General features: G+C 43.4%; 1 protein-coding gene across 13 annotated transcripts in view; it reads right to left on the bottom strand.

Annotated features, from left to right (window-relative positions):
• ubr5 (ubiquitin protein ligase E3 component n-recognin 5) overlaps nt 1-21373 on the bottom strand; it is a 33109-nt gene extending 11736 nt beyond the window's left edge. For 4 of the 13 annotated variants that reach the window (XM_031878584.1, XM_031878585.1, XM_031878589.1 and 1 more), the window contains exons 1-39: nt 21113-21373; nt 17636-17680; nt 17422-17503; nt 16389-16465; nt 14760-14879; nt 13926-14205; nt 12136-12295; nt 11726-11875; nt 10755-10966; nt 10402-10536; nt 10201-10311; nt 9837-9991; nt 9683-9724; nt 9392-9509; nt 9026-9210; nt 8767-8876; nt 8182-8294; nt 7848-8003; nt 7594-7705; nt 7319-7473; nt 7033-7230; nt 6685-6895; nt 6251-6377; nt 5991-6142; nt 5453-5548; nt 4728-4851; nt 4482-4579; nt 4029-4186; nt 3434-3525; nt 3182-3328; nt 2856-2974; nt 2595-2721; nt 2347-2476; nt 1968-2128; nt 1553-1792; nt 1162-1285; nt 799-910; nt 527-658; nt 106-138 (exon numbers count right to left, since the gene is read on the bottom strand). In XM_031878584.1, the coding sequence (XP_031734444.1) occupies nt 106-138; nt 527-658; nt 799-910; nt 1162-1285; nt 1553-1792; nt 1968-2128; nt 2347-2476; nt 2595-2721; nt 2856-2974; nt 3182-3328; nt 3434-3525; nt 4029-4186; nt 4482-4579; nt 4728-4851; nt 5453-5548; nt 5991-6142; nt 6251-6377; nt 6685-6895; nt 7033-7230; nt 7319-7473; nt 7594-7705; nt 7848-8003; nt 8182-8294; nt 8767-8876; nt 9026-9210; nt 9392-9509; nt 9683-9724; nt 9837-9991; nt 10201-10311; nt 10402-10536; nt 10755-10966; nt 11726-11875; nt 12136-12295; nt 13926-14205; nt 14760-14879; nt 16389-16465; nt 17422-17503; nt 17636-17680; nt 21113-21174 (5161 nt within the window). In that variant the 5' untranslated portion in view covers nt 21175-21373. The remainder of the gene's footprint in view (nt 1-105; nt 139-526; nt 659-798; nt 911-1161; nt 1286-1552; nt 1793-1967; nt 2129-2346; nt 2477-2594; nt 2722-2855; nt 2975-3181; nt 3329-3433; nt 3526-4028; nt 4187-4481; nt 4580-4727; nt 4852-5452; nt 5549-5990; nt 6143-6250; nt 6378-6684; nt 6896-7032; nt 7231-7318; nt 7474-7593; nt 7706-7847; nt 8004-8181; nt 8295-8766; nt 8877-9025; nt 9211-9391; nt 9510-9682; nt 9725-9836; nt 9992-10200; nt 10312-10401; nt 10537-10754; nt 10967-11725; nt 11876-12135; nt 12296-13925; nt 14206-14759; nt 14880-16388; nt 16466-17421; nt 17504-17635; nt 17681-21112) is intronic. The other 9 variants (XM_031878588.1, XM_031878586.1, XM_031878591.1 and 6 more) reach the window with 9 other exon arrangements.
• Between the last annotated feature and the right edge of the window lie 3849 nt (nt 21374-25222).

Raw genomic sequence — 25222 nt, 5'->3', positions numbered from 1 at the left:
GGACGAACTGAAGGAACTCTCAGCAGGAAACTGTGTATGCACTTTGCAAATTCACTCTTGCCCTGACTGATCTGTATATGCATTGAAGTAAAGAGGAGCTCCTACCAAAAATAGGAAATGCCAAGGACACCCTACTGCCTGCGAATGAAATACATGGGGTATTCAGCCAGGGACCACTTTGTCTGCTGTATCATTAGCTCTACAAACAAAGCCCCACAATTTCAAAATGCTGACTGTGAAGCACCAATGATTTTGTGAAGACTGCATTCGTCTGCAGTCCAAGGAAAATAAACCACAGTGCAGCAAGACAGAAATGCAATTTCTATTTAGTAAGCAGTTGGAGCCTCAAAAAGATTTGGAGAGATTTCAGTTTAAAGAGGTCAATAAGAATGTGACCGCATTTCCACCAAGAAAAACACACAAAAAAAAAACAAAAAAAAAAAAAACTAGTTTTATGAAGGGGGATTTAAAAGGAAAAACTAAAATGAAACCTAAACTGAAAAATGAAAAACAGCTGTTGACCAACCTGCTTCAGAGCCAGCTGTGGCTGCTGTGACGACACTCCTGCGGCCGCTAGCGTTATCCTGATTGCTGTGGTTACTTTCGCTGTCGCTCTCCGTTTCAGCCGCTGCCAGAAGATCCAGCTCCATGTCGCTTCCTGAGAGCAGAGGCAATGACAAACAGATGCTTCACTCGCTGTTGGGTGCTTTCAGATTCAAGTTCACAAAACATTATGAACAGTGTCATTAGTTCCCTTGCATTCATATAAAAGAGAAAAGAAAGTAGGGCGTGTCTCACCATCTTCGTCGTGCTCATCGTGCTGCCCTTCTGCCTCTGCATTTTCCTCTCCCTGTTCCTCTTGGTCGTCATGATGGTCTTCCTCACCGGCTACTCCTTCTACAACTTCAACCTAAAAGACAAACAAAACGGATCCTAAGAGAGAAAGCTCGGAGGCAAGACAGAGCTATTCCCATCCTCACCTAAAATGATACAGTAATAGGAAGGGAAATTAAAATATACATCCAAAACTCAGTGAAATCCTGTGGTGTAAACAACAGTGCAGGCTCATACTTTCTTGGAAACTAGTCACTAATATACATGGATTCACTTGCATGCAAAGTTCATTAAGGCCTTAATGATTTTAATAATGAGGCTCCCCACCTCTTCCACATCTGCTGACACAATGTCGTCCTGCTCCTCGTCTCTTCCTCTGACAGGCTGAGACTGGCTGCTGCGCCGAGGCTGGGGGTTCCTGATGATATAAGAGGCAGCTGTCTGACTGGAGCTGGGAGGAAAAAATTAAGCACAAGACCAGAAGTCATTATAGCGGGTGAATAAGAAAAATCAAGCACCTTCTGCTGCTTTTGGTTTCCTCTCTCCAAGTCAAAATCTAAGTGAATGACTCAATGATTTCAAATGTTTCCCATCTTTGCTTTGCCACGCCACATTAACATGGGGCTCTTACCCAACTAACTGATACAATATGAGCACATTTCAATCTTCCATAGCACAGTGAAAATAAAGAAAACAAGGGCACTAAAACCCAACTGACCTGCTGGACTGGTCGGGTGAGGGTCTCGGAGGCAGCGGCTCCACAGAGAAGAGCTCCTCGCTGCCCTGAACGGCGTCGATGCTGGTGCTGGCCAAAGTGAACGGAGCAGTGGGTCTTGCTATGCCCATTCGCACCGGCACAATCAGCGACTCGGCTACATTACACAGCTCCTCCACAGCGTAGGGAAGTAGCGCTTGGAAAACCCGTCGACATTTCCCAATAGGCTGGGGGATGAAGTTGCTAGGTGAAGAAAAGAAAAACAGGCAGAATATTAAAACATTTTGCAATAATAATTTAAAAAATTGTGTCTAATTGATGTCATTGTGTAGTCCCAATTGTGTGGTAGACTTGAGCGGATGTAACTTAAGTTACAATTAATTCCTTCGGCCTTTGCCTTGATGAAGTGTGTTCTTACTTTTTCTTCTTGGATGAGGCCATCTCCACGCTGAGGATGACGAACACCCGGGCGACAGAGCGCAGGAACCTCCTGGTGACATTGACCGCCTCTTCTCTCCGGCCGGCAGTGTACTTGTTCTGCAGCTCCTTTACTAGTGTACCCAGCAAGGTGTCTATAAACTAATACATGATAACAAAAAAAAACACACACACTGATGACCAAAATACTTACAAATGCACAGGCGTGTTAACAGCAATACAAACTGAAGAAAATGCATTACTGGTAATATTGAGGCGGTCGTATTTAGTGTTTTCCTCAGAAAGAATTATTCAGAAATGGAAATTTTGTGGACCTTTGTGACAAATAAGTGAAGTAGAGGAGGACAAACTGGACTTACAGTGATGTCAGGAGCACACTTGACAATGAGGCAGTGGGTGAAACAGTCAAGGCGAATGGTGCCACTCTGCTGATTCAAGTAGACCTGCTCTTCAGGCAGGAGGTGGGCAATTCTGCTGCTGGCACTAAGTCTAGGACATACAAAAAAATAAATAAATACAAAACTCTAAATACTTGTGCACACTCGGTGAAGCTCTTCTTACCAACCACATGCTACTGCTGTGGGTGGTGTTCTGCAGTGAGACTTACGGGTCTTTATTCTCCTGAGAGCCAAACATGATCATAGACTTCAGAGCGTTCCAGTCCTGCAGGACCCTCTCCAGAGCCAGCTGAGCAAAGCGGGGAGGTTCTAGATCGTGGTCTGGCATATCAGAGTCTGAAAGAGAGGAAAGAAGAACGTTGTCGTACATCAGATGCCTCAGAGCAATAACATTAAAAAAAAGATCCAGCCTAGATCTAAATAACTGATGGTTTAAAGTTGGGTAACATGTGAGGGGATCCTGAACCTACCCTCTGCATTTGTAGCCTTGCGGTTCCGGTCTTCTCTGATGCGTGGTGGTCTGTACTGACAGTGCTCAACGCTCTGCCTGGCAACAGTCTGCACCAGGAACAGTAATATATGCTCCCCCCTGCAGATGGAAATACAAATCTCTCAGAAATAGCACTTAAGCCTCACTTGCACAATATCAAGTATCTTCTGTGTCAAAATAATACAATCAAGTTGATTTAGCCAGAAATGCCTGCAGGTATTTGACAATTATTAAGGACACAAAAGATAGAACACTACTGTAGGTGAAGTGGAGAGTAAGGCCACACAGAGATCAGAGGGGTCTTACCTGCTGTTGGGTGTTGTGACCAGGTTGGTTGTTGTGAGTAACCTGTACAGCAGATCCAGTCGGGCAGCCTTCTGGCCGGCGATCAGCGTCTTACACTTACATTTCTCCCAACAGTCACAGTATGCTGTGGGAGAGGTCCTCTTCAGCCTGGGAAAGAACAGAAGTTGAGTTAAGGCGATGAAAAGCAACGGTAAGAAGAATGTAAACCTTTTACAAAGATCTAATGAGGCCATGCTCAAAAATGAGACTTACTTGCAGTCGTGTCCTTTGTGACACACCCTTGCACACTCAGTGCAGCAGCAGAGGGACTCCAGCAAACCGCAGGTCCGACACTCAAAGATATCCTACACGCAAAGTCATTGTGATGAAAAATGTGAACTTTCATTATACAGGGTTCATACACATCTATACTAATATATTTCCATGACAAAACTTTCTGGGTTTATTTATTTTTCCAAAACTTCTCCAGACCCCGAAATCGCTATTTTTCAAATTCCGTGACTTTCAGAGTTTTGTGATGACCGTATGAACCCTGATTATACATTAAAGAGATTAACAACAACGAGTGAGGTTTTACTCATGAGGTGGAAACAAACGAGGAGTCCCTGAAGCTACAGAAGTTGACCTGGCAAGCAAGGAGCAGTAATATTTTGATCGCAGTTTCTTTTTTGGGCTTATCAAGTTTTCATATACATAACTGTCTTTTAAACCTTATAATTATCAAAGAAAATTCCCACCCTTAATCAACACTGGTTAATGCCGCTATAGAGTGGGCTACAACACGTCACTTTTTCCCGATGAGTGCTTTTCCTCTCATTTCAGTGGAATGATATCCTCTCGGGCTGACCTGGTTAATGTGCTCAGCTCCAGTCCAAGTGAAACTGCAGGTGTCGTTGCAGCAGAGAACATAGAGGGGCGAATCATCTGGGTTGGTCCCCGAGGGGCAAATCATCTCCATGAACACAGAGTCTGCATCCTCCTTCTCCGCAATGCCTGGGTCACCCACTGCGTTAGACATTTGGAGGAAAATATGGAAACGGGAGGAATGCCAGTTACAACATGTAGTTAGCGCTTGTAAGCAGGGCAGCTAAATAGGTCAGGATTCACATAACGAGCAGATAACCTCCAATGTCCCAGCTGTTACCTCACCCACTTAAAATTACATCAGATTCACAAAAAGTGATGTTTTTCACAGATGTGCATGATACTAGGCAGGCATTTAAATACAGGTTTGCAAAACTAACAGTCTCCATTCAAATGACAAACCAGTCTACAACAGAAAGAAGACACATTAACGTACCCTTGGCCATCTTCTGAGCAGCCTCCAGTACAGCGATGGCTGCTGGGTAGGCTCTCCCACTGACTGCCAGCATGAATGGGGTCATTCCACGGGCATCCCTGTCAAACAACGGCAACAAGGACATACATGAGGGACAGATAAACAGGCAAAATAAACACAGAACGGCAGATAAAGACAAGAAAGTGCATTCGTTTTGTATACAGTTAGCACTGATAAGTAGTATCATATAGACATAAAGACATGTACTTGGCAGAGAGTAGCTCCCGTAGGCGTGGCCTCAGCACAACACTGTCACACATCAGCTTTAGGATAAGGTGGGCGTTGGCCTTCCTGTCTTTAGATTCAACCACAGATGGCTCAGTGGACGGCCCTGCTCAAGTGGAGAGGACAAAGCATTAGATGACAGATGCAACACGTTGACCACGAGTATGTGAAAACACAAGGCACACAGTATACAGCTGAAGGATTAATTTACACCGGTACAATGAATAATATCAGAAGGTCATAAAATGTATTTAGAAAGCATTTATTTTGCAACAAAAAGCATTTGCTGTTTCCCAAATCCATACTATATACCATTTATGATTAAGAAGGTTTGGAGTACGTGGTGTGTTCACACTAGAAAAGTGACAAAACAAAGTATACTCAAACTAAAGACGGTGGATTTTTGGTAGAGACGTTGATGCACGCTACTCTCCCACAATGCAATGCACAAAAAGAAGGAGAAGATTTGCTCACAGCTGGAATGTTTGCAATAAATTGTGGGTGGTGGTGCAACAGCTCCATAGAAATCTTGGAAAACAAACAAATATATATATAATATAAATATAAGAAACAAGTATTAAATCCTAAGAAAAAACATTGATGTCTCTTTGTGAAATAGTAGTACAACGTGTGTAGAATCAGTAGGTAGTATGGGTTTGGGTCACAGCTCCTTCTCGTTCCTCCTCTGTGGTGAAGATGTCATGTACCTGGTATGGTGGAGGTGCTGGGTCCCTGGCTGGTCCCAGTGGAGGCGGTGGTGAGTGAACCCACAGCTGGTGCTAGAATGAAGTCAATGTCACCGTCTGTTGATTAAATAAAAACGTAGATTGTAGATTTCAATTCAGTTAAGAGACACTTCACCGCAAAGCATCATTCAATCAGGCAAAGTAGAGTAAAAATCATAATTACAGAACAGTTGTGTAAGGCTGTTTAAGACTGACAACTGTTGCAAAACAACTCAAGAGGTTGCACCGGTGTGGGTGGGCTGTTACATAGTACCAGTGAGAAGATTCAATACGAATTCAGTGTTTACACTCTTTTGATTCATTCGGGATTGTATAGCTTTGGAAATCTTTCACACTGCACTGTGGCAAAAGTAGAGAAAGGATCTAGTTTGTGGCTGGAATACCTAGTAGTGACACTGTACTAATTTATATTCTTGTTGCAAGTTTTGTCCGTCTGAAAGAGCTCTTTAGAGCAGACAAAGATTATCTAAATTGTACAATCTTGTACAGATGCACTGACCGGGGTCCATGGGTGGGGGGTCAGGGACCCAGCTTGGTGGGGCAATGGGTGGAGACACAGGGTCTTGGTGGTCGCTGGATGACGGGCCGGACTCATGACGGCCGAGACCTGCAGCTCTTAGAGACCTCCGCATCATCTCCCTCAGACGAAGCCTGGTGATAGCACAAGAAAATAAAACGTCAATGACGCTCGAGTTTCCATATTACTGGACAACCTTGGATGCAAAAAGACTCCTTTCTTATAGAAAGTGGTTTATTTACCCTCTGCTGCTGGAGGAGCCGGTCCTATTCCCAGAACTGTTGCTTGAGACCACAGAGATGGCGTTGGCAATTGCCTCCACAGCAGATAGACGCTCTGCAAATGTGTTTCTCTCCGACCTTTCAGCTTCTGGAATGAAACAGCATGGTCACTTTGCATAGAGAAGAGAGACTTGGGGAAACAGGCAATCAAACTGACACAGCAGCAGACTCCACACTAAACATTTTGTGTTTGGAGAAAAAGTAATTTTCTTCATTTTTCATTTTCTAATAAAGATGGCAATGTCCAAAACGGAGACACTGGAGAATAATGTGACTGTAACAAGGAAATCAAAATAAACTACTTTTGAGATCAGACTCAAATATTAAAACGATTTATTATGTCGACATTGGAACTGGCTCTTCTAACATCGATCGTCTCTGAAGCAGCAGCTTACCTTCCTCCTCTTTGGTCTCCTTGTTACTAACGGGGAAGCACACAGAGACGGCAGCATGGAGGATGTTGCGGTTCCCATCGCAGCGATGATCCAGAAGTGCCCCGAGGGCCTGGCTGCCCTGATCCAACAGGAAAGCCTGCTCAAGGTTCACCAGGTACTGCCGGCACGCCTCGTAGTCACAACGCAGCACGTGCTGCATCAGCGTCTGTTTCTGAAGGGCACAGAGACGACAATGCGAGTATCGATTATGATCGCTCTTTTGGACTGCGATTTTCAGACAGATTTATGGGGAGGAATCTAAATCAGATTTTCTTTTTTACATTGTATTTATAAAAAGGTTGTGCTTACCTCGACAGCCATAATAATAATAGCAGCTTTCTTTTTAATTGTAGAGTTAGAGGGGAGGTTGGCCAGAGAGTGCACCCCCATTCCCAGGCTGTTTATAGGTGGCAGGTCCAACCAATCAGGATCTCGAATTCCACCCATGCAGTCTTTAGCCATCGGGTAGATTGTGCCATTTCCATCTCGAAGGATGATGGGAGATTCCTGGGAGAAAAACAACAACATTTTAGATTTGTATATAGTAATGCGTGTGCAAAACTGCAAAAAACACGTCACATATTTAGGATCTCACCTGTCCTGCTGTAAAGATGGCCACATTGCGCTCACTCTGGCCCAGGAAGGCCAGGTTACTGGTGGGGAAGTTATTCTCCTGTTCAGCTTTGCCTGTGGCCAGGTCAAAGATACAGTACCTCACCCAGCTACCGGTTTTTAGCACTGCGTGAACTCCTGGAGGATGGAAAGATGTTTAAAGGTTGGAAATACAAATGTACAGAAAACTACTAAAAAAAAAATGTATTGAAAAACTTTATCATGTATACTCTGACAGAGCAAAGACGACAGACTCACCTTTGGAGTCAACATTCACGGCCAGAATCTCCGCCTTTTCTGGGATGCAGAGCTTTTTAGGTGTGCGCTGAAAACAGTCGGGAACTTTAGGAGTCCCACCAGTTTTGACCACCTGTCAGGAGCAGATTGAAAGAGATGAAAAGTTGAATCGATGTGAATGTCAGGAGAGATTCTCACACCTACACAGCTCCATTTACACTGAACCTAAATACTGAGATGAAGACGAAGAAACTTGTATCAATTAATATCTATACCTGCAGCTCATCTATTCGGAGGAGCCTACAGTCCTGCAACAGCGATGATGGGTCTGAGTCAGCGGGAGCAGCAGCAGCAGCAGCGGTCTGGTTATTCATGCTGCTGGATGTCCCTGGAAACTTCACAGCAACATACGCTCCATCCACTTTAAGCACCTAGAACATAGTATGAAGGTGACACGTTGTGAAATGTCAGGACAAACCAGGGACACGTGATTGATAGCAGGATCGAGTAGCCATGGACTCAATCACCAGCTTTACTTATTATTCAAAGATGTCACCACATTTGTAAACATTGATCTTCTATGCACTGCCACATTTCAGATGCACCCACCTTTCCCACAGGGACGTTTTTAACGTCCTCCACAAACACCACCTCCCTGAGCGGCCACTGCTCCTCGTTCACCTTCTCCTCCTCTTTGGGAGCCGGGGTGGAACGCCTTCGCTCTGCAAGTAGCGAGGCATACTAACGGTTAGTCCTTTGATCACAGAATAATCAGAAAAGGCAATTATTAGTATTCACATCTAGTGACTACAAAGAGTTCGGCATCATACACCCGACTAGGACAGTAAAAATAATCTGGTGACCAGGTGGACTAGGGAAAAGGACTTAACACAGACAGCTAGCTGTGGGGTTCATATAAGGGGAGGTTAAAAAAATAAAAAGGCAACCAAAAAACACCCCAGCTGGCCAAACACAGGAAAACAGGCAGAGAGAGAAAAAAAACAAAAAAAAAAACAACTTTGCTGATAAAAGCCTGCGCACCATCTGTTTCAAAGTCGAAGGACTAATGAGAGCGCAGAGTGAGGAAGAAATTGGTTCTGTGCCCGGGAGATAGAGAGTAAAGTTGAGAGACGAGTGTTGTTGCGAGAGCTAGAGGTCAAGAGGGAGAGACGGAGATAGAAGAAGCTGACGTACTGTAGGGCAGCGAGGCACTGCTAGCTATGGAAGAGGTATCACTGCAGGTAGATGCCGGGGAGGGGGGGGGACCCATCTCAGTCTTCACCAGCTCTGGCTTGCTCTCCGTCCTATGGATTAAGACAAAGGTACATTCTGTAACCACGGGGGCTGAAGTCTACGTCTTCCAATTGTGGTTAAAAGTGTAATGAAATAAGATTGTGGAAGGCCATTCATATACAAAAATGGACGGCTTTTTTCTACACAAAATGAAACTGACTTGATTTCCTGGGTCTTGGTGGTTTTCTCCATGCTCTTGAGGCTCTCTGGTGAGCGCAGCTGGAACCGGCAACTGTCGTTCATGTTCCAGACGGACTCCAACAGGACGCCCACTTTGGGAATCCCGGCATTGACAGAAAAGGCCACTGCGCCGGCATGGTAGAGGGGGTTATTCCTCAAGCACACCTAAGGATGGGAAGGGCAAATTGATTTTAAACAAACCAAAAGGCTCATATTGAGGTCACGCCAGGACTTACAATCTCAAGACAAACCTATAATAATAATCATTAAAATAGAAACAGAAGAGGTGCTTAGTCCAATGCTGACATACAAGATAACAACACGCCCAGGCAAACAACTGTCTTACCTGTGTTCCCACGGTGATGTTTGGTATCGAGGAGATGCCAGCACTGGACTTTGGCTTTTTGTTCTTGGCTCTGGCCTTTTCAAGCATCTTCTTCCGTTGACTAAAAGGCACAACACCCCTGCAGACAGACGACAAGCAGTGAGACATTCGTACCTTTCTCCGACATAAACCGTTCTTACTTTTAATTGACAAAGACATCCGTATTGTAGCCTCTGCTAAATGTCTCGTTATAGCATCTAACGCAGAATCTTTCCCCATCAATAACCCTGTGAAAGAGAAAAGTGTAATAACCTATCGTTTTGCGTGTGACTTTGATGGACACCCCCGCTACACCTGGCAGGATAACAATGTTATGGTGACATTCATGAGGCAATGTTATAGTTAAAAACATAGAATCACAATTCCGTTCAATGTGGTTTAGTGTTAAGACAGTTTTTCTTCTCACCACCAGTAGAGGCTATTCTCCAGCTGGACACACGTGTAGAGCGCGCAGCAGTGCAGCGACACCATACGTTCGCCCTGCAGCTCAGGGAAAGCCTGAGCACTGTGCTCCAGCTTAGAGGCCACTGTGCTCAGTGTGTCGTCCACCCAGGTTGCCACCTATACCACACACACACACGCAAACTTGAGTTAATGGATAACTCATTAAATATTTGTAGTGCAAGGATGGCTGGTTAGTCACTATAGAAACATATCTTTAGGCAAACAACATCTTCTGGTTACACAACTTATCCTGCGGTCGAGTGCTGCTACCAAGAAGGAAGCAGAGCACACGTGTCCTCATGTCAAGAGGAGCAATCATAGTCTACCTTGTTGGTCTCTGTGGCTACAGTGGCTCTGATGCTATTGGCAGACAATAAGGTGATCTTCTCATTGGCCAGGCCCAGGAAGGACACACGCGGGTGATGAACGGAAGGATTCTGATCGAGCAAATGACAGAAAGGTGAAATAAATGACCAGTACTTTCTAGCCATTAAGCATGCTACGACAGTTTGAGTAATGCCATTCACATTGGTTGAATTCTCCACCTGTGCATTCCTGTAGGGTTCAGGTTCGCTCCACTTCCACTGATACAGCTCTCCTTTGGAGCTGACCGCCACCAGCTCTGAGAACATGGCTCCGATGCTCACAAACTTCACACCATCCTATGAAAGAAATTTATAGATCTCAGGAAGTGTCAGGTGAAGCAAAACTTAACCCAAATTGTCCAATGAACTGAATCTGCTACTAGCGGACATCAATCAAGTTGCAGCAACATCTCAAGAAGAAAAACAGAAGTAGTTGAAACAACGAAGTAAAAGGTTTGCATTTCTTTGTTTTTAAATAAACATTAAATCGACATTGATGTTTGGGCTCCTCCTACCTTGTCGGGCCACCACTGGAGCTCCTCTCCCAATGAGACAGGGCTCTGGACCGGGATGCTCTTCTTGTCCAAGCTGGGCTCGCCCTCGCGGCTGGTGGAGCCTCGCTCCGTGTCGAACGAGGCCCCATCCAGCCACCGGCGCTCGCGCAGCCTCAACACGGACTCACGCTCGCGCAACAGCTCGGAGTCGCGCTCTAAGGGAAGAAGGAGAACTGGTATGCAATAAGGTCACACCAGTGGGATAGAAGTAAGCCACTCTCTGGGAAAGACCCGTCAACATAGTTTTAAGATAGAGAGAGAAAGATATGATTCTTTAGAATCAAAATTGCAGTGCTGAAGATTGAGTGGGAGTCTAAATTATACTGGTGGGTGAGCCAGTGTGCACGCCTGTATGTTAAAGTGTGAGGTAGAAACGGAAGTGGATGGACAGAAAGAAAGCATGCTTGTGGGCTAGGTAGGTTTTTAGAATAGACTTAAAAGGGTCCCTGTTAAGACAGGTGGGCCTAGCAGGCCTTTCTCAGAGAGCTCACAGTATGCACTACAGCCATGCAGCACACAACACCAAACATTTATAGCCAGTAACACCAAACACCCGTATTAGAAATCAAGCTAAACAGACTGAAGAGAAAATTTACAACAAGATCAAACCATTGCATTTACATTAACATTCGTAAGACAGCTCAAGTATACATTTAGCAAAGAGGAAAAACATTTGTATTTTCGTTACATTTGCCCGACAGCCATTTTTGTCCAAAAGAAAACAACCTTACTCAACCTCTTACCCATGGCAAGTTCTTTCTTGCAATATATAAAAGAAAATACTGAAAAACAAACACACTGCCTTGCTTTTGCAAATTGTATGCTGTTGACTTTTCTTTTAATAAGCCATTAAAGCTCCATCCTCTCAACAAAAACAACCAGAGTCACCGAAAGTCTTTCCTTCACTAGTCAGAAATGAGTTGTCGCGTTACCTCTGGAGGATCCCAGGCGAGACAGTGAGGAGCGTCTGAAAGAGGGGTAGCCAAAGTAGCTGATGTCCTCAGAGAACATAGCATCAGCATCAATGATCACACTGGGATGGGCTGAGTGGATGTCTGCATCCAACAGGGACATCAGGTCCTCTGCGTGGGACCAAGGAACAAAAGGATGCAAGGTTTCACTCACAATAAAAACATTTGTTATTTTTATGAATTTGGCAAATACTGTCGAGACCAATACAATGATCATAATGAACTCATTTTATAACTATATTACTCTTCCAAACAAGCCTACTTGTATTATACATTGAACTGCTGCTCAGCCTGAACTCCGATCTTAAAGAGTGTCTTAAATAAAACACAACATCACATTATACAAGCTGTTGTCCTTTTGTTTGACAAACCTCCAGGGAGGTAGGACTCGCTGGCTGTGTCGTCTCCATCATCTCCATCTTCATCATCCCGGCTCAGCAGGTTGTTGACGGCGAGGTTGACATCCAGGTTGGTCCGCTGGAGTTCCCTAATGATCACACTCCTGGACTTCCCCTGGAGGACTACCTGGGCCTGGTGGAAAGGACAACAAAGTGGCAAACACATTTATCGACACTCGCTTGTGAATGCAGGTTAGCGGGTAAATGTGCGCTGTCAACTGTACAATTTGTTTCAGTACGGAAAAGGCTATTAAACCATTTTTGGAGCTTTTTTAAAAAATATACAGTTGTGTGAAAAAGTGTTTGCCCCCTTCCTGATTTCTTATTTTTTTTGCATGTTTGTCACACTTAAATGTTTCAGATCATCAAACAAATTTAAATATTAGACAAAGATAACACAAGTAAACACAAAATGCAGTTTTTAAATGAAGGTTTTTATTATTAAGGGGGAAAAAAAATCCAAACCTACATGGCCCTGTGTGAAAAAGTGATTGCTGCCCCCCCCCCGTTAAAACATAAATTAACTGTGGTTTATCACATCTTTGGAAAGCTGAGTTCAATTTCTCTAGCCACACCCAGGCCTGATTACTGCCACACCTGTTCTCAATCAAGAAATCGCTTAAATAGGACCTGCCTGACAAAGTGAGGTAGACCAAAAGATCCTCAAAAGCTAGACGACATGCTGCGATCCAAAGAAATTCAGGAACAAATGAGAAACAAAGTAATTGAGATCTATCAGTCTGGAAAAGGTTACACTGCCATTTCTAAAGCTTTGGGACTCCAGCGAACCACAGTGAGAGCCATTATCCACAAATGGCGAAAACATGGAACAGTGGTGAACCTTCCCAGGAGTGGCCGGCCGACCAAAATTACCCCAAGAGCGCAGCGACGACTCATCCTAGAGGTCACAAAAGACCCCAGAACAACATCCAAAGAACTGCAGGCCTCACTTGCCTCAATTAAGGTCAGTGTTCATGACTCCACCATAACAAAGAGACTGGGCAAAAATGGCCTGCATGGCAGAGTTCCAAGACGAAAACCACTGCTGAGCAAAAAGAACATAAAGGCTCGTCTCAGTTTTGCCAGAAAACATCTTGATGATCCCCAAGACTTTTGGGAAAATACTCTGTGGACTGACGAGACAAAAGTTTAACTTTTTGGAAGGTGTAGTATGTCCCATTACATCTGGCGTAAAAGCAACACGGCATTTCAGAAAAGGAACATCATACCAACAGTAAAATATGGTGGTGGTAGTGTGATGGTCTGGGGCTGTTTTGCTGCTTCAGGACCTGGAAGACTTGCTGTGGTAAATGGAACCATGAATTCTGCTGTCTACCAAAAAATCCTTAAGGAGAATGTCCGGCCATCTGTTCGTGACCTCAAGCTGAAGCGCACTTGGGTTCTGCAGCAGGACAATGATCCAAAACACACCAGCAAGTCCACCTCTGAATGGCTTAAGAAAAACAAAATGAAGACTTTGGAGTGGCCTAGTCAAAGTCCCGACCTGAATCCGATTGAGATGCTGTGGCATGACCTTAAAAAGGCGGTTCATGCTCGAAAACCCTCCAATGTGGCTGAATTACAATTCTGCAAAGATGAGTGGGCCAAAATTCCTCTACAGCGCTGTAAAAGACTCATTGCCAGTTATCGCATAGGCTTGATTGCAGTTGTTGCTGCTAAGGGTGGCCCAACCAGTTATTAGGTTTAGGGGGCAATCACTTTTTCACACAACTGTATATACACACATGCTGGGAAGTTGGTACCTGAGTGATGAGTTCTTCAGGGATGACAGAAGCTGGTATGACTGGCTGAGGCTGGCTACCCAGCAGGCCCGAGCCGCGATCCCTCCCTGTACGGATCACCCTGGTCTGTCGGCGGGAATCGCGAGCTGCCGTCGATGACCTCCCCGACGTGCCTCCGCCTCCGCCACTGCCTCCGCCCCCTCCTCCTACGCTGCTGCCACCTCCAGCTCCGCCTCCCCCTGCTCCTCCCCCACTTCCACCTCCTCCGCTGCCTCCGTTTACACCAGAGCTCCAGCGACTCCTGTTACATACAGTGCAAGGCCATGGTCAGATACAACCGCCAAAAAAAAAACAGCATCTGACTAACAGATCAGACTCAACACACGCACATGTCCGGGTACGGAGGGATTCATTGACTTTGACAGCGGAGACAGGGCAGGCCGGACTAATAGGGTTTCACAACAGCACCATTTTTTGCAGGAAGGGAGAAATTAAATAATGGCAATCTTTCTAATTTAATCAGACATCAGAGAAAAAAGCTTTGACATAGTATGATGATTGCATTATGTACACATTTTGGACGTTTCAGCTATCATTTTGTTTCTGTTCAACATTAAACTGTAAGGAACTCAGTTCTCCAGTGGTCAACACAGCAGAGTCAATGAACATGGCCATGCTCTTTGCTCTTTGGTGGACACATTTTATTACATGTCACAGCACCCTGAAGGTCTCTCTTCAGAATGACTAACAGTGTGGGGAGTACACCCCTGATCCGCTGCAGCGTGAGCGCTGTGCTCTCTCAACACTGAGCTTTCACAGGACCGTTTGGTCTCTGTCAACCCTGCCAGAACTTACCCAAGGGTGTTGCCTGCCAGTCTGCCCAGTGTGTCAGAGCCAGACAGGAACCAGGGCGGATCACTAGTCCTGCCTGGCCTGGAGCTCCTTCCTGTCCCTGAACCACTGCTCAACTTTGAACTGGAAACAAAAGATGGGAGATCAGTTACAAACCTACAGAGGTCCCACACAGGACCAAACGACCTCATTTCTGACCTGGGTCAACAGAAAGTACATTTACCCAAGGTCTGTTAAATGATACCCCTCGGTTCGGGATTCATTTTCTGTTTAATATTACATTGTAAAAAAGGTGGGGGCGTATTTTGGAGACTAGCATGGCAACACCCTTGGGAATCAGAATTGGCTGCAACTCGTTCCTCATTCAAGATTTTCCTCTTTTCAAAGTTCTTGGGCTGCAACTGCTTTCTCCTATTTCAACCTTCTTTATAATGGAATGCCTTTAACCAAAAGCAGTTTACTTGAATATTCTTAACTCATGTGCTCTTAATATAATTGGTATAACTGGTGTTTTGCTGTGCCAGGGAACTGAATTATGACCATTTTGACAACGTTTCGTATAAACAGGGACTACAGTGACACTAAATTTAGACAAGTCCAATAAAATAATAAATCACATTTAGTACCAGATAGTAATGGAAGACAATGGGATACAGAAATGGGGATTCAAATTATTCAAATGCAATACATACAAGCAGCAAAATCAGACAAGCTGACACAATCCCAGAGGATATTAGACCTTGTTCAGTGAGCCGACAAACTGGCCAAAGACGACCTGCCACACTCTTTTCCATCGGCTTCCCAGCAGCCCACAATGGTGCCGACTGAAAAACGATAACAATGTGAAAACCACCTCTTCTGCGTCTGTGGCAGGGAGCAAAACGTGCGCTCTGCAGAAACGTTTGGCGCAAGGAGCTCCTCGGGCCTTTACAATCTGATTCACATGCATATTTAGCAGCTAGAGGGGCCTTGAAAGCTCTCAAATCACTGTTGGATGTTGTTCTGCTGGCAGGACATGGACAGCTATCAATGAGACATTCATCAAAAATACATAATCAGAGCCAACACAAAAAAAAAAAAAAAAAAAGTATTTTAATTAAATCGCAACCATAAAGGTAACTGGCTTTTAGAAAGTTACACAAACAAGTTTTATTGCCGTTGTTTGGTGTCAAGATTGGAATAAAACCAGAAGTATTTTTAAAAAACCAAAAACATCCCTGGAATGCGTCTAACTTTAAGGAAGAAAAACAGCTCTGTGGTAAGAAAGACTTTAGAGGCATCATCAACATAACAAGCAAACCCCCCAAAGCATCCCCCAGTCACCCAGCTGCCTGTTGGGAGGACTCCTGTTGGGAACAGACCTATGTTTTCAGACACATGTCTCACTCCTGCTGGACTGAAATCTTTGTAGCAAAGAGCCCGAGTATTATTCTACAAGTGAAATCATGTCCGACAGCTTCATACTCGGCCGAGAGGCGTCGCAGCGAACCCCCCCCCCCCCCCCATATCAGTGAGCCCGAGCGTGTTCAGCGCATCTTGTGCTAGACATCTCCCCAAGCAATCTGTTTTCCAACTCTGTGCCAAAGCTAAAACAGTTTCCGGGACGGATCCCATCATAAAGACGTCTCTCACCCATCGCTGCCATCCGGTTTGCTGAGCTCCAGGCGGTCGGGCTGGACAGCGAAGCTGATTCTGCACACGCGTCCATCCTAAAAGAGATGCATTTATGGTTTTCAGTGTCACACATTTGACTAATGAAAATGAACTCTATGCCCGCACTGTAATGCGAGGGCAAATCATCATATTAGAATTTGAAACATATATCAAGCCAAACATAAAACAACATCATAAAGCAAACAACTCAAAAACATTTTGCCTTTCACATCCGAGTCTACAGGCAGATTACTGCTGTGCATATCAGAGTATGCATGTCGGCGGTGCTGTATACGGGAAGATATAATTCATTACTTAGATTAGATTAGACTTTAAGATGAACATGCTACTGTGTGTGTTAACTCCACTCTCATCCGGAACACACTTCCACCTGCATGCCCCAGTTCACTGACATTTCTGTCAAAGGCTCAAATAAACAAAGGAGGTCAATGGCTGCATGCCTCTTCGGTGTGTCTGTAGCCCTGTTCAAACCTCACTAGCCTAATTGAAGTTTGCCTGGGAAGCAGACGAATCTGCGAGCTTGTGTTTATTTGCTCTGGTCCCCCTCCGCTTTGGACAGATTCCAAGCAAGTTCTGACGAGCCGATCGCAACCGCTTAGCTAATATGGGGCGCGTTGGAGATGAAGAACGCAAAGAGGACGTTCACGGAATTTACTAAAACAACCAAGATGGTTGCAGCTGATGTGGAACTTTCGGTTGAAGCCGCTATCTTGTCACTATTGAAAGAACTTGGACGTATATTTTTGTTCCTTGAGAAGAAAGCTGTGTTTTCTGTACATCGGACATTGGCCAGTCCACCCATGAAATAAAAGAAGCAAGTGACCAAGTGTTTTATAGCAAAGTCAGAGGTCATGTGATGATAGTGACCGGGTTTGAACTGAAATCTCTATATTATACTGAACTGTTTTAGTGGGCAATAAATGAACATTAAACATACACTCTCGATCCAGTGTTTCATTAATGCTCATGATGTAATGTCTCGAAGCATTACCTCAAGGAGAAATCCGGCGTGGTTTGGACCAACAACACACTGTTTTAGGGTGGCCTGCTCCAGCAGACTGAGGTGTGGATGACTGCATTCGAAAAGGGGGGAAAAGTACAAAGACAAATGAGATGATATAAAGAATGATTATAAAACAACATCCTGTTTACAACAATTGATCAAATTAGAGAAAAACAGTGTTCCAATGTTGACACAAACTTACCTGTTATAGCTGTATTTGTTGAGCTTCTCCGAGACTTCCCGGAGCCTGAAAAGAAGAACACTGTCAATGCAAGTAAGACCAGTTTAAGAACCAATTAATGCAGATTAATGTTTGCAATTCAGAAATGCAAGGCTGGAATATACTTTAAAACATGAGCCACTGATGCGCAAACCATGTTTATTTCATCAGATTTAACTGTCAACATTTTACCCTAACACACACCATTAAGATGCTTTTCAAATGGCTTCAACTCGTGTGCATCTTTGCTATTTATCTGGTAAAGCGTAGGAATCCCCAGACATGTAGAATGAGTCACTTAAACAAACATTCTTTCAGTTCAGTCGACAGTATCAAATGACTCCATGGTGACAAAATGGCTTAAAAGAGGAGATTGTTTCACCTCATCAGCTGTGACATATGGTTGACTAACGGCAGGATATCAGAGCAGAGGTCACAGCCCAAAGTGGCTGCGAAACTAATCTGATGATGCCAGTAATGAAACCTCTGAGGAAGCCGTACAGAAGCCTTTAGCTCTGGTCATCGATGACAATTTCAATTTTGGGAGTAACGTTTTTTTCGCTGTTAGTTTCGTATGTCAAACGCAATGACCCTTTAGTGGCTTTTGCTCTGGAGAAGATGAAAGCCAGAGAGGCCTGTCAGAGATATTTCAAACACTTTGTCACAGCATTAGGTGACTGCATTGATCCACAAATAATCCAGAGTCCAAAAGTGATTTATAAAACAGTTTCCAAAGTTATAAAAAGATTTTTAGAACAGAATTGTATGTTCAGTAGTTGGATGTGTCTCATTATGATGCTCCTCCTCTTTTTATCAATTTAAAAATGAGTTTCGGGAGTTTTGTTTTTCCTGAACATTGTCTCTTTTATACTGATGAATCCGTCCAGACTGTTTCATGTTCATCCATGCCATGAAGTATCATGTCTGCCACTGACCTAACATTGTCCATGCAGAAAATGAATAGGACTGCTACTTCTGAGACCCCTGCCACCCAAAATATCTCCCCCCACCTCACTAAATAGTGCGAAGCAAGTGTTGAGCCAAAATAACACATATTGCACCGAAATATACCCAAAAAATATACATTCAATTATTTGTGAAGGATTTCTATTTACCGAACATGCTTAACCACATATGTGGTCTGAGATGTATTGCATCCTGATTCGTGTCTAGTGTCAAGACACATACATCAACTCTCAACTCCTCAACCCATTTGTTCCATGCTGTCATCTTGAATTTATACTTCTGCAAACCGTTTCCTCCACATGTGGTCTGTCATTACACACAGATATAGAAGCATTGGGGCACTTGTAGTGATGAGTGACCGAACTGAAACGCAAGAAGGCAAGAAGGCGAAAACTCATCCTCAGAGGGAAATGTAAATGCAGTGCAGTTATGGATCATGTGTACAATTTACATGTTAATACCAGTTGTAGGCCTTAAGATACTGATATATACATAGTGCTCATGATTACACAAAAAATGTTGTCCATGTAGGCATATAACCTAAGCAGAATGTAAATGTATTCCACTGCTTAATGAAGTGTGCCCTCGCACTGACAAAACAATTTAAAATCTCTAGAAATTGTCTGAGATGCAAATGGTAACGGTAGAACTCTCCTCACAATACAGAAGCACATTAAGAGCCCATACAGCAGTGCAAACACTACAGGGAGGTAAGAGAAATGTACTCACGCAGCATCCAGGTCAGTCATTCGTTAACCCACCCATCAAACAAATGGCACCACTCTAGCACAGATAAAGTCTACCCTCCCCAATGACCAATTTAAAACAAGTCTCACTAAAGCACAGCAAAAAATGTATTAAACATCCATTGCGCTACTTGCTATTCCACCGTGCTAGACTTATGTGTCAAAGCAGACCTCAGCTAGGTCAAGCAAACCACTGGCATGTGGTTGAGGAAATCTGACCGGATGTTCATGCCAGGCAATCGCTTCAAATAAGCCAAGCTGGACCAAGCCTTTTAACTTCAGATAGAGGCACTTATCCGCTTTGACAACTGCAAGTTCCTTCATGGGGAAGGGAGAGGAGGGGGCCTCCCAGCAGCACATGGTGACTGTAGCATGCAATGGCATGCATGCCTGGGGATGAAACAGCCATGACCTCTTTAAGGAACCAATGGTCCAAACCACCAGGATGTTTGAGTAACTTTTTCCAATAACCAGCAGAGTAACCAGGCTTTCCTGTCAATCAAACCAACAGCTGGACCCCCAGAGTTAAGACAGTACACCAACCTGCAAAAAGCATTCACATCCTCTGAGCCTATACCCAGTTCTTAATCCCAAGGTCATTCTAAAAACACTTCTCAACCTCATTAACAACTCATTAATCAGTTCAATCTCAATGGATGATATAAATAGGTTTATCATAAATCACATGTTCGGCCAAAAATACAGGTCGCACACAATTTCCTGGACATTTTGTCAAACTACTGCTGTCCCATGATCTCTTCAGTTTCAAAAAATGTTCCTAAAGAAGCTCCATTAAACGCAGTGTGATGCATGCCAGCAGCATGTCCCTACTAACAATATTGTGTGCAATTGCATTATCTGTCCCGAGTATGCTCTAGGTATTTGGGTAACAGTGAAGAAATGAAGTGTGTGATCACGTGAACGCTGATGAGTCCAGCATCGATAACAAACACTTTATAAGCCTCGGCTGGTCCCCTTACTAAAGTAGATAACAGGATTAATGTGAATGCAATGTTGCCAACTGTGCCTCGCTGCATATTTTAGATATTTATCTGGGTACGCGATGTTCAAAAGGGACAATTGTGAAAACATTATTTCCGACGTTGCTAGCGAGTAAATTGTGCCTTTAAACGTTCGAATAATACAATTCCACAAAAGAGCACGAAACACAAATATTTGGCTTTGTCAAGAGCGTGGCAGCGAATTAGCTTGCTAGCATTAGCAGCTAGCTATCGTTAGCTGACGTTAGCTACTTCATTGATCATGATAATCAACGAGGCACCCACAAAATAAACACTGACACACGTCAAATGAGTGCATGTGTGATTTGAACACGAAAACTCGTATCTTTTCAACAACGTTGTGTTTTACGAGCCTTATTTCCCTCTCTTTTCCCATCCCCCAACCCGCATTGTCTATCTCAACTTTGACTGTGAGCCAATCCTTCCAGAGAAGCAAGGAAACAGCCTGCTAGTGTTAGCTAACGTTATTCGTACGATGGCCAGTTAATGGGTTAGCATCGAGCTAGCACTGGACCGACTGTTTAGGTAGCAGCAGGCTAACGAGGATTGTTCAAGATGCCGGGCCTTGTTTCAACCCTGGGGGGGTCATTTAAATTATTTAAACCCGACTGAACACGCATGACAATCTCAACATCGGTCGTAATGACAATATCGAATACTATATACCATACCCCGCACGTCAGTACTGATTCAAATGCTTCTTTTCCACGGCCGCAACAAAATACCTGTCATTGAGCTGATCCTCGGTCCCCGGCAACGGGTGAACCACGAAGTGTATAGATGTCATGGGGTCAATCCAAAATCACACACAGACGTGTGAACGATGTGGAAATTGTTGTTCTTTCGATTACTGTATATACGTGGATTCATAGGAATCGTTTAATGGCGAAAACCTTCGAGTTTAGATCCCAGCCTCCTCACCCACATGCCGCCATCTTAACTCTAGCAAGCTTCTTCTCTGTGTTGATTAGTGCACATGCAACCACTCCGCTGGTTGGACCCCGAGCACAAACAGGAAATGTGTTAAATTGGACGGGATTGGCCTCAAGAAGAAAGGCAAGACTACTGTAATCACAAAATACTACACTTTCACACTCCAACGTCTTTGTTCTCAGCCAGTTCGGCCGATGCGTCTGTGGTTGTTTGCATTTTCATGCACCTGCAGTCATTTTCAGGTCCATTATTGTTTCACAAAGGCCAAAGAAAGGATTAAGTATTGCGAGGGACAGGACTCTTATCCAGCTAAGACAATAGCCTACAATGCAAAAAAAAAGCAAAGACAATAGGATCTCAAATAAAATAGTGATCTTTTCGGGTTCTCGTGTCTAAATAATAAAAACGAGAATAGTTTGTGCAGTTACAAACCAGTACAGTAAATATTTAAACATGCTTATTTTTACCATCATGGATGAACCATTAGGTTCACTATAGTAATATGTAATGTAAGCTTATGAAGTGCTCAAAATTGTATCTGAATACAGACCTTAATTCTGTAGTTGTGGAATGAAAAATTGTATCATATTGCTAAATACAAATGGTGAATGATGGTGTTTTTTGGTAAAAAGGAGTATCCACCAACTAAGACTTAGGCCTAATATTATGTCACCAAATCTTAAGGGAACTACGAGGTTATACTTGGCATACTGTCAGCATTACTCTGGGAATGGAAAAATAAATCATGTGCAACCCTCAATTTAATGCTTCTATTCTTACACTAGAATTATATTTAAAACTGAACCAACTCAGGTCTGAGCTCTACAAAGGGGAGAGAGCTGGAAGTCTCTTCACGCTGGGCTCACTCCCATTAAAGACTTTGTAAAAGTCTAATATCCCCACATCATCTAAATCCTGGAAATGATTTAAGCAGCAGTGGTGCAAGCATGCTCCCCTGATTCAGAATAATAATAATAATAATTGAAGGCTCAAGCGTGTAAAACTGACAAAAGAAAAGTCTACTTTGTGTGGCTGTTCTGGGCCCGTGCCCTGGATGTAAGAGTTACAACTGGCCCACCTATTTTACAACAATACACAACACAATGCGAGTTGTAGTCCTTTTATGTTACTCAAGAAAGAAAGAGGTTTTTAATGATGGAGTATGGAACAGGATGACATGCTAAAATAAAGTGATCATCCAGAATGAGTTTTGTATTTCATGTGCTTGCACAAGTCTTTTTTTAGTAGCTACAATAGAACTTTGGAAAAACACCCTCACCGTGGTCAGTTTGTTAAGCAAAATAAAAAAAACAGTCTAAGAAGATAGTGGATATTGCACATTTGAATGTAACCCAAAATCAAAAGGATGTGCAGCTAATCTTTGGTTGTAGTTTTCTTTTTTTCACCTACAGCCTAATCCAATAAAAGCCTTTGTCTCTCCACACCAGCAGATGGCAGGGTTTACCTTTCACAATGAGATCCGAATCAGTCCCAGAAATCCAGCAGAGTATTTGAGAGTTGGACATGTGCATTCGGGCACATAGTGGTATATACATTATAAAGGTAGCTCCAGACCTTTACATCCATTTGTCAAATATTTCTGTATAGAAATAAGCTGTTAAAGAAATGGCCTCAACATCTGGAACTGAAAGTGAGAGGTTTCTTACCAAAGTCGATGTCAAGATAATATGAAATGCAGCATGACACAGAGAGAACATTTTGAGTGCCATAGGTCAGGTTCCTCATTTACTGTCATCTGCAGTTCCTTCTTAGCCAATGCAAAGAGTATTAACCTATTTTTAACCAAAACGACTGATGTATGAACTTTTCTTTTATCCAGTCTTGCCTGCAGTTCACATTGTCAGGACTTAAACGGAATAAATGTTTAGTAACAGTTGTACGTCTGGAATCTTAATTTACTCACACAATACTTCAGTGTTATATGCATTGTTGTTCTTATGATATCTAAGTTAAAATAATGGGCAATATTGCAGATATCATTATTTGGAATAAAACTGTCTATTTTCATTTGATCGTTTGGCCTTTATTCTGCTACAAACGCCACGTCATGTAACCAGCAGAGACAAAAAGCTTAGGGATAGGCTTTTTTCTCTATGTTTACTGAGTTCAACACAGAGGTTAATGAAACCAGTTCCTCTGCCCTGCAAAAAGAAAAAAAGGGTGAAGTCAAACAAAACCCCAGAAATCTCCCAAGCTATTTTTAGGTGGTTGGGCACTGGGTTATCAAATGACCTCTGGTGTTGAAGAATACGTGTCCAAAGAGTTGGAGCCAGGAAAACTGCTCTGTCAACAGAGCTTAGTGGGTTTGTAGCTTTAGAAAATCAGTCAACATGCATACAAAACACAATAGATTCTACTTAATGAGGTAATTAGTGAAGTTTCTGAGCTGTTGTGAAATGTACTTTAGTGTGTCACATCTCCCAAGTCAAAAAACAAGAGAGGCAGAAGCTCAACCCTCACCGCTGATAACTTATTAAACCGTAGACCAGTTGACCAGCAGCAGCTCCTGTCAGTCAGGGCAATAAGCAGAGGTATAGGTTATTCCCAGTGAGGCAACACGATCACCGGCTAGAGAGGAAGACTTTTAAATAACTCCTCTTAGTGCTGGCTGGGACATATCATTACAGGTCCCAGGGCAGGACCGGCCATGGGGGGGGGGTGTAACTCTGCCTGTTAATTAACACCAGGTCAGTCCAGGTGAAAACCCTCATGCTTCAAACAGATGCAAACGCAGCTTAAAGGCCATTTCCATGGCCTGTAATGAGCTGTTCCCGGCTGCTGTCTCATAAGAGGAGAGAGACAAAAGTCCATTTCTGTGACAGCAAAAGAGAACAGTGAGTCCTTGTTGGCCTAGTCTCGCTTGCCATTCACAACACTGCTAGAAAATTGGCCGACATTGCGTAGAAAGCCGTAATGTCTGGGGCCATGCTGCCACTAAAGATCCTAACAGAATCCATTTGTCCATTGAGGATGTTGTAAAGTTCTGCTCAAAAGAGCTGGGCTATTGTAACTAGTTAACGCCGGCCAAGAATAGGTCCCCACTGCATCACGCTTTTAAAACTAGGACGACGTGACTGGCCAAAAGACCAGAAGATACAAATGTGCTCTTCTGTGCCATGACCACTCACTCCTAATCCTATGGAAAAATACAAGACTGAACCATGCTAGAACATGCATTGATTTTAGTACAACACATTAAAAGACAGCGGTGCAACATGACACAAATCAATGATTTTATATTGACAATAGATTATCGTTTTTTTTCCCGATTTGTCAAGTTGTCCGATACATAACTTCAGATAAGTGCTAATGCTGCTCTGTGTCCGCCAGCAATGCGTCGAGCAGCAGTTGTCTGCGCCTTCATGAGGTGACAAGAAGGCGATTTGCATGTTTTTAGCGTGTTCTGCTGCCCCCAAGTGACCAAAGAAAATGGATGAATGGAGCTCTAAGTCTTGAGTTTTTGGTGAAATCTTATCTTTAACCCTTAGATGCATAAGTGGGTCAAAAATGACCCGGTGAGGTTGTTTTCTTGAAATATCTTTGGAATGAAAAATTGTTATCATTTCATATTCCAGGTATTCCTCAAAAAACATGTTTTTGATATAATTCCATTTACATTTTTAACTTACCTTTTATACATTTTAAGAAATTGTAGTTTTTGTATTACTACCCCAAGCGTCCATAAGTTGGTCAAAAATGACCCACTTATGGACGCATGCATTTTCTATAGAATCCAATGGGAACCTTTGATTCTTATCAACTGTGGCTGTCAGGAATAAATTAACTGTGGACCACACAGACTATATCAGAATGCACGATGCACCACGACAAAATAGTGGATGAAAATAGCAGAAAGAAAAAAACAGAAGTGATCACATTTT

Source organism: Anarrhichthys ocellatus, unplaced genomic scaffold (genome assembly GCF_004355925.1).
Source record: "Anarrhichthys ocellatus isolate YVR2014 unplaced genomic scaffold, GSC_Weel_1.0 scaffold188, whole genome shotgun sequence".
NCBI classification, from domain to species: Eukaryota; Metazoa; Chordata; class Actinopteri; order Perciformes; family Anarhichadidae; genus Anarrhichthys; species Anarrhichthys ocellatus.
The sequence above is the reverse complement of the archived record's forward strand: the minus strand, read 5'-3'. Positions and strand labels throughout refer to the sequence as shown.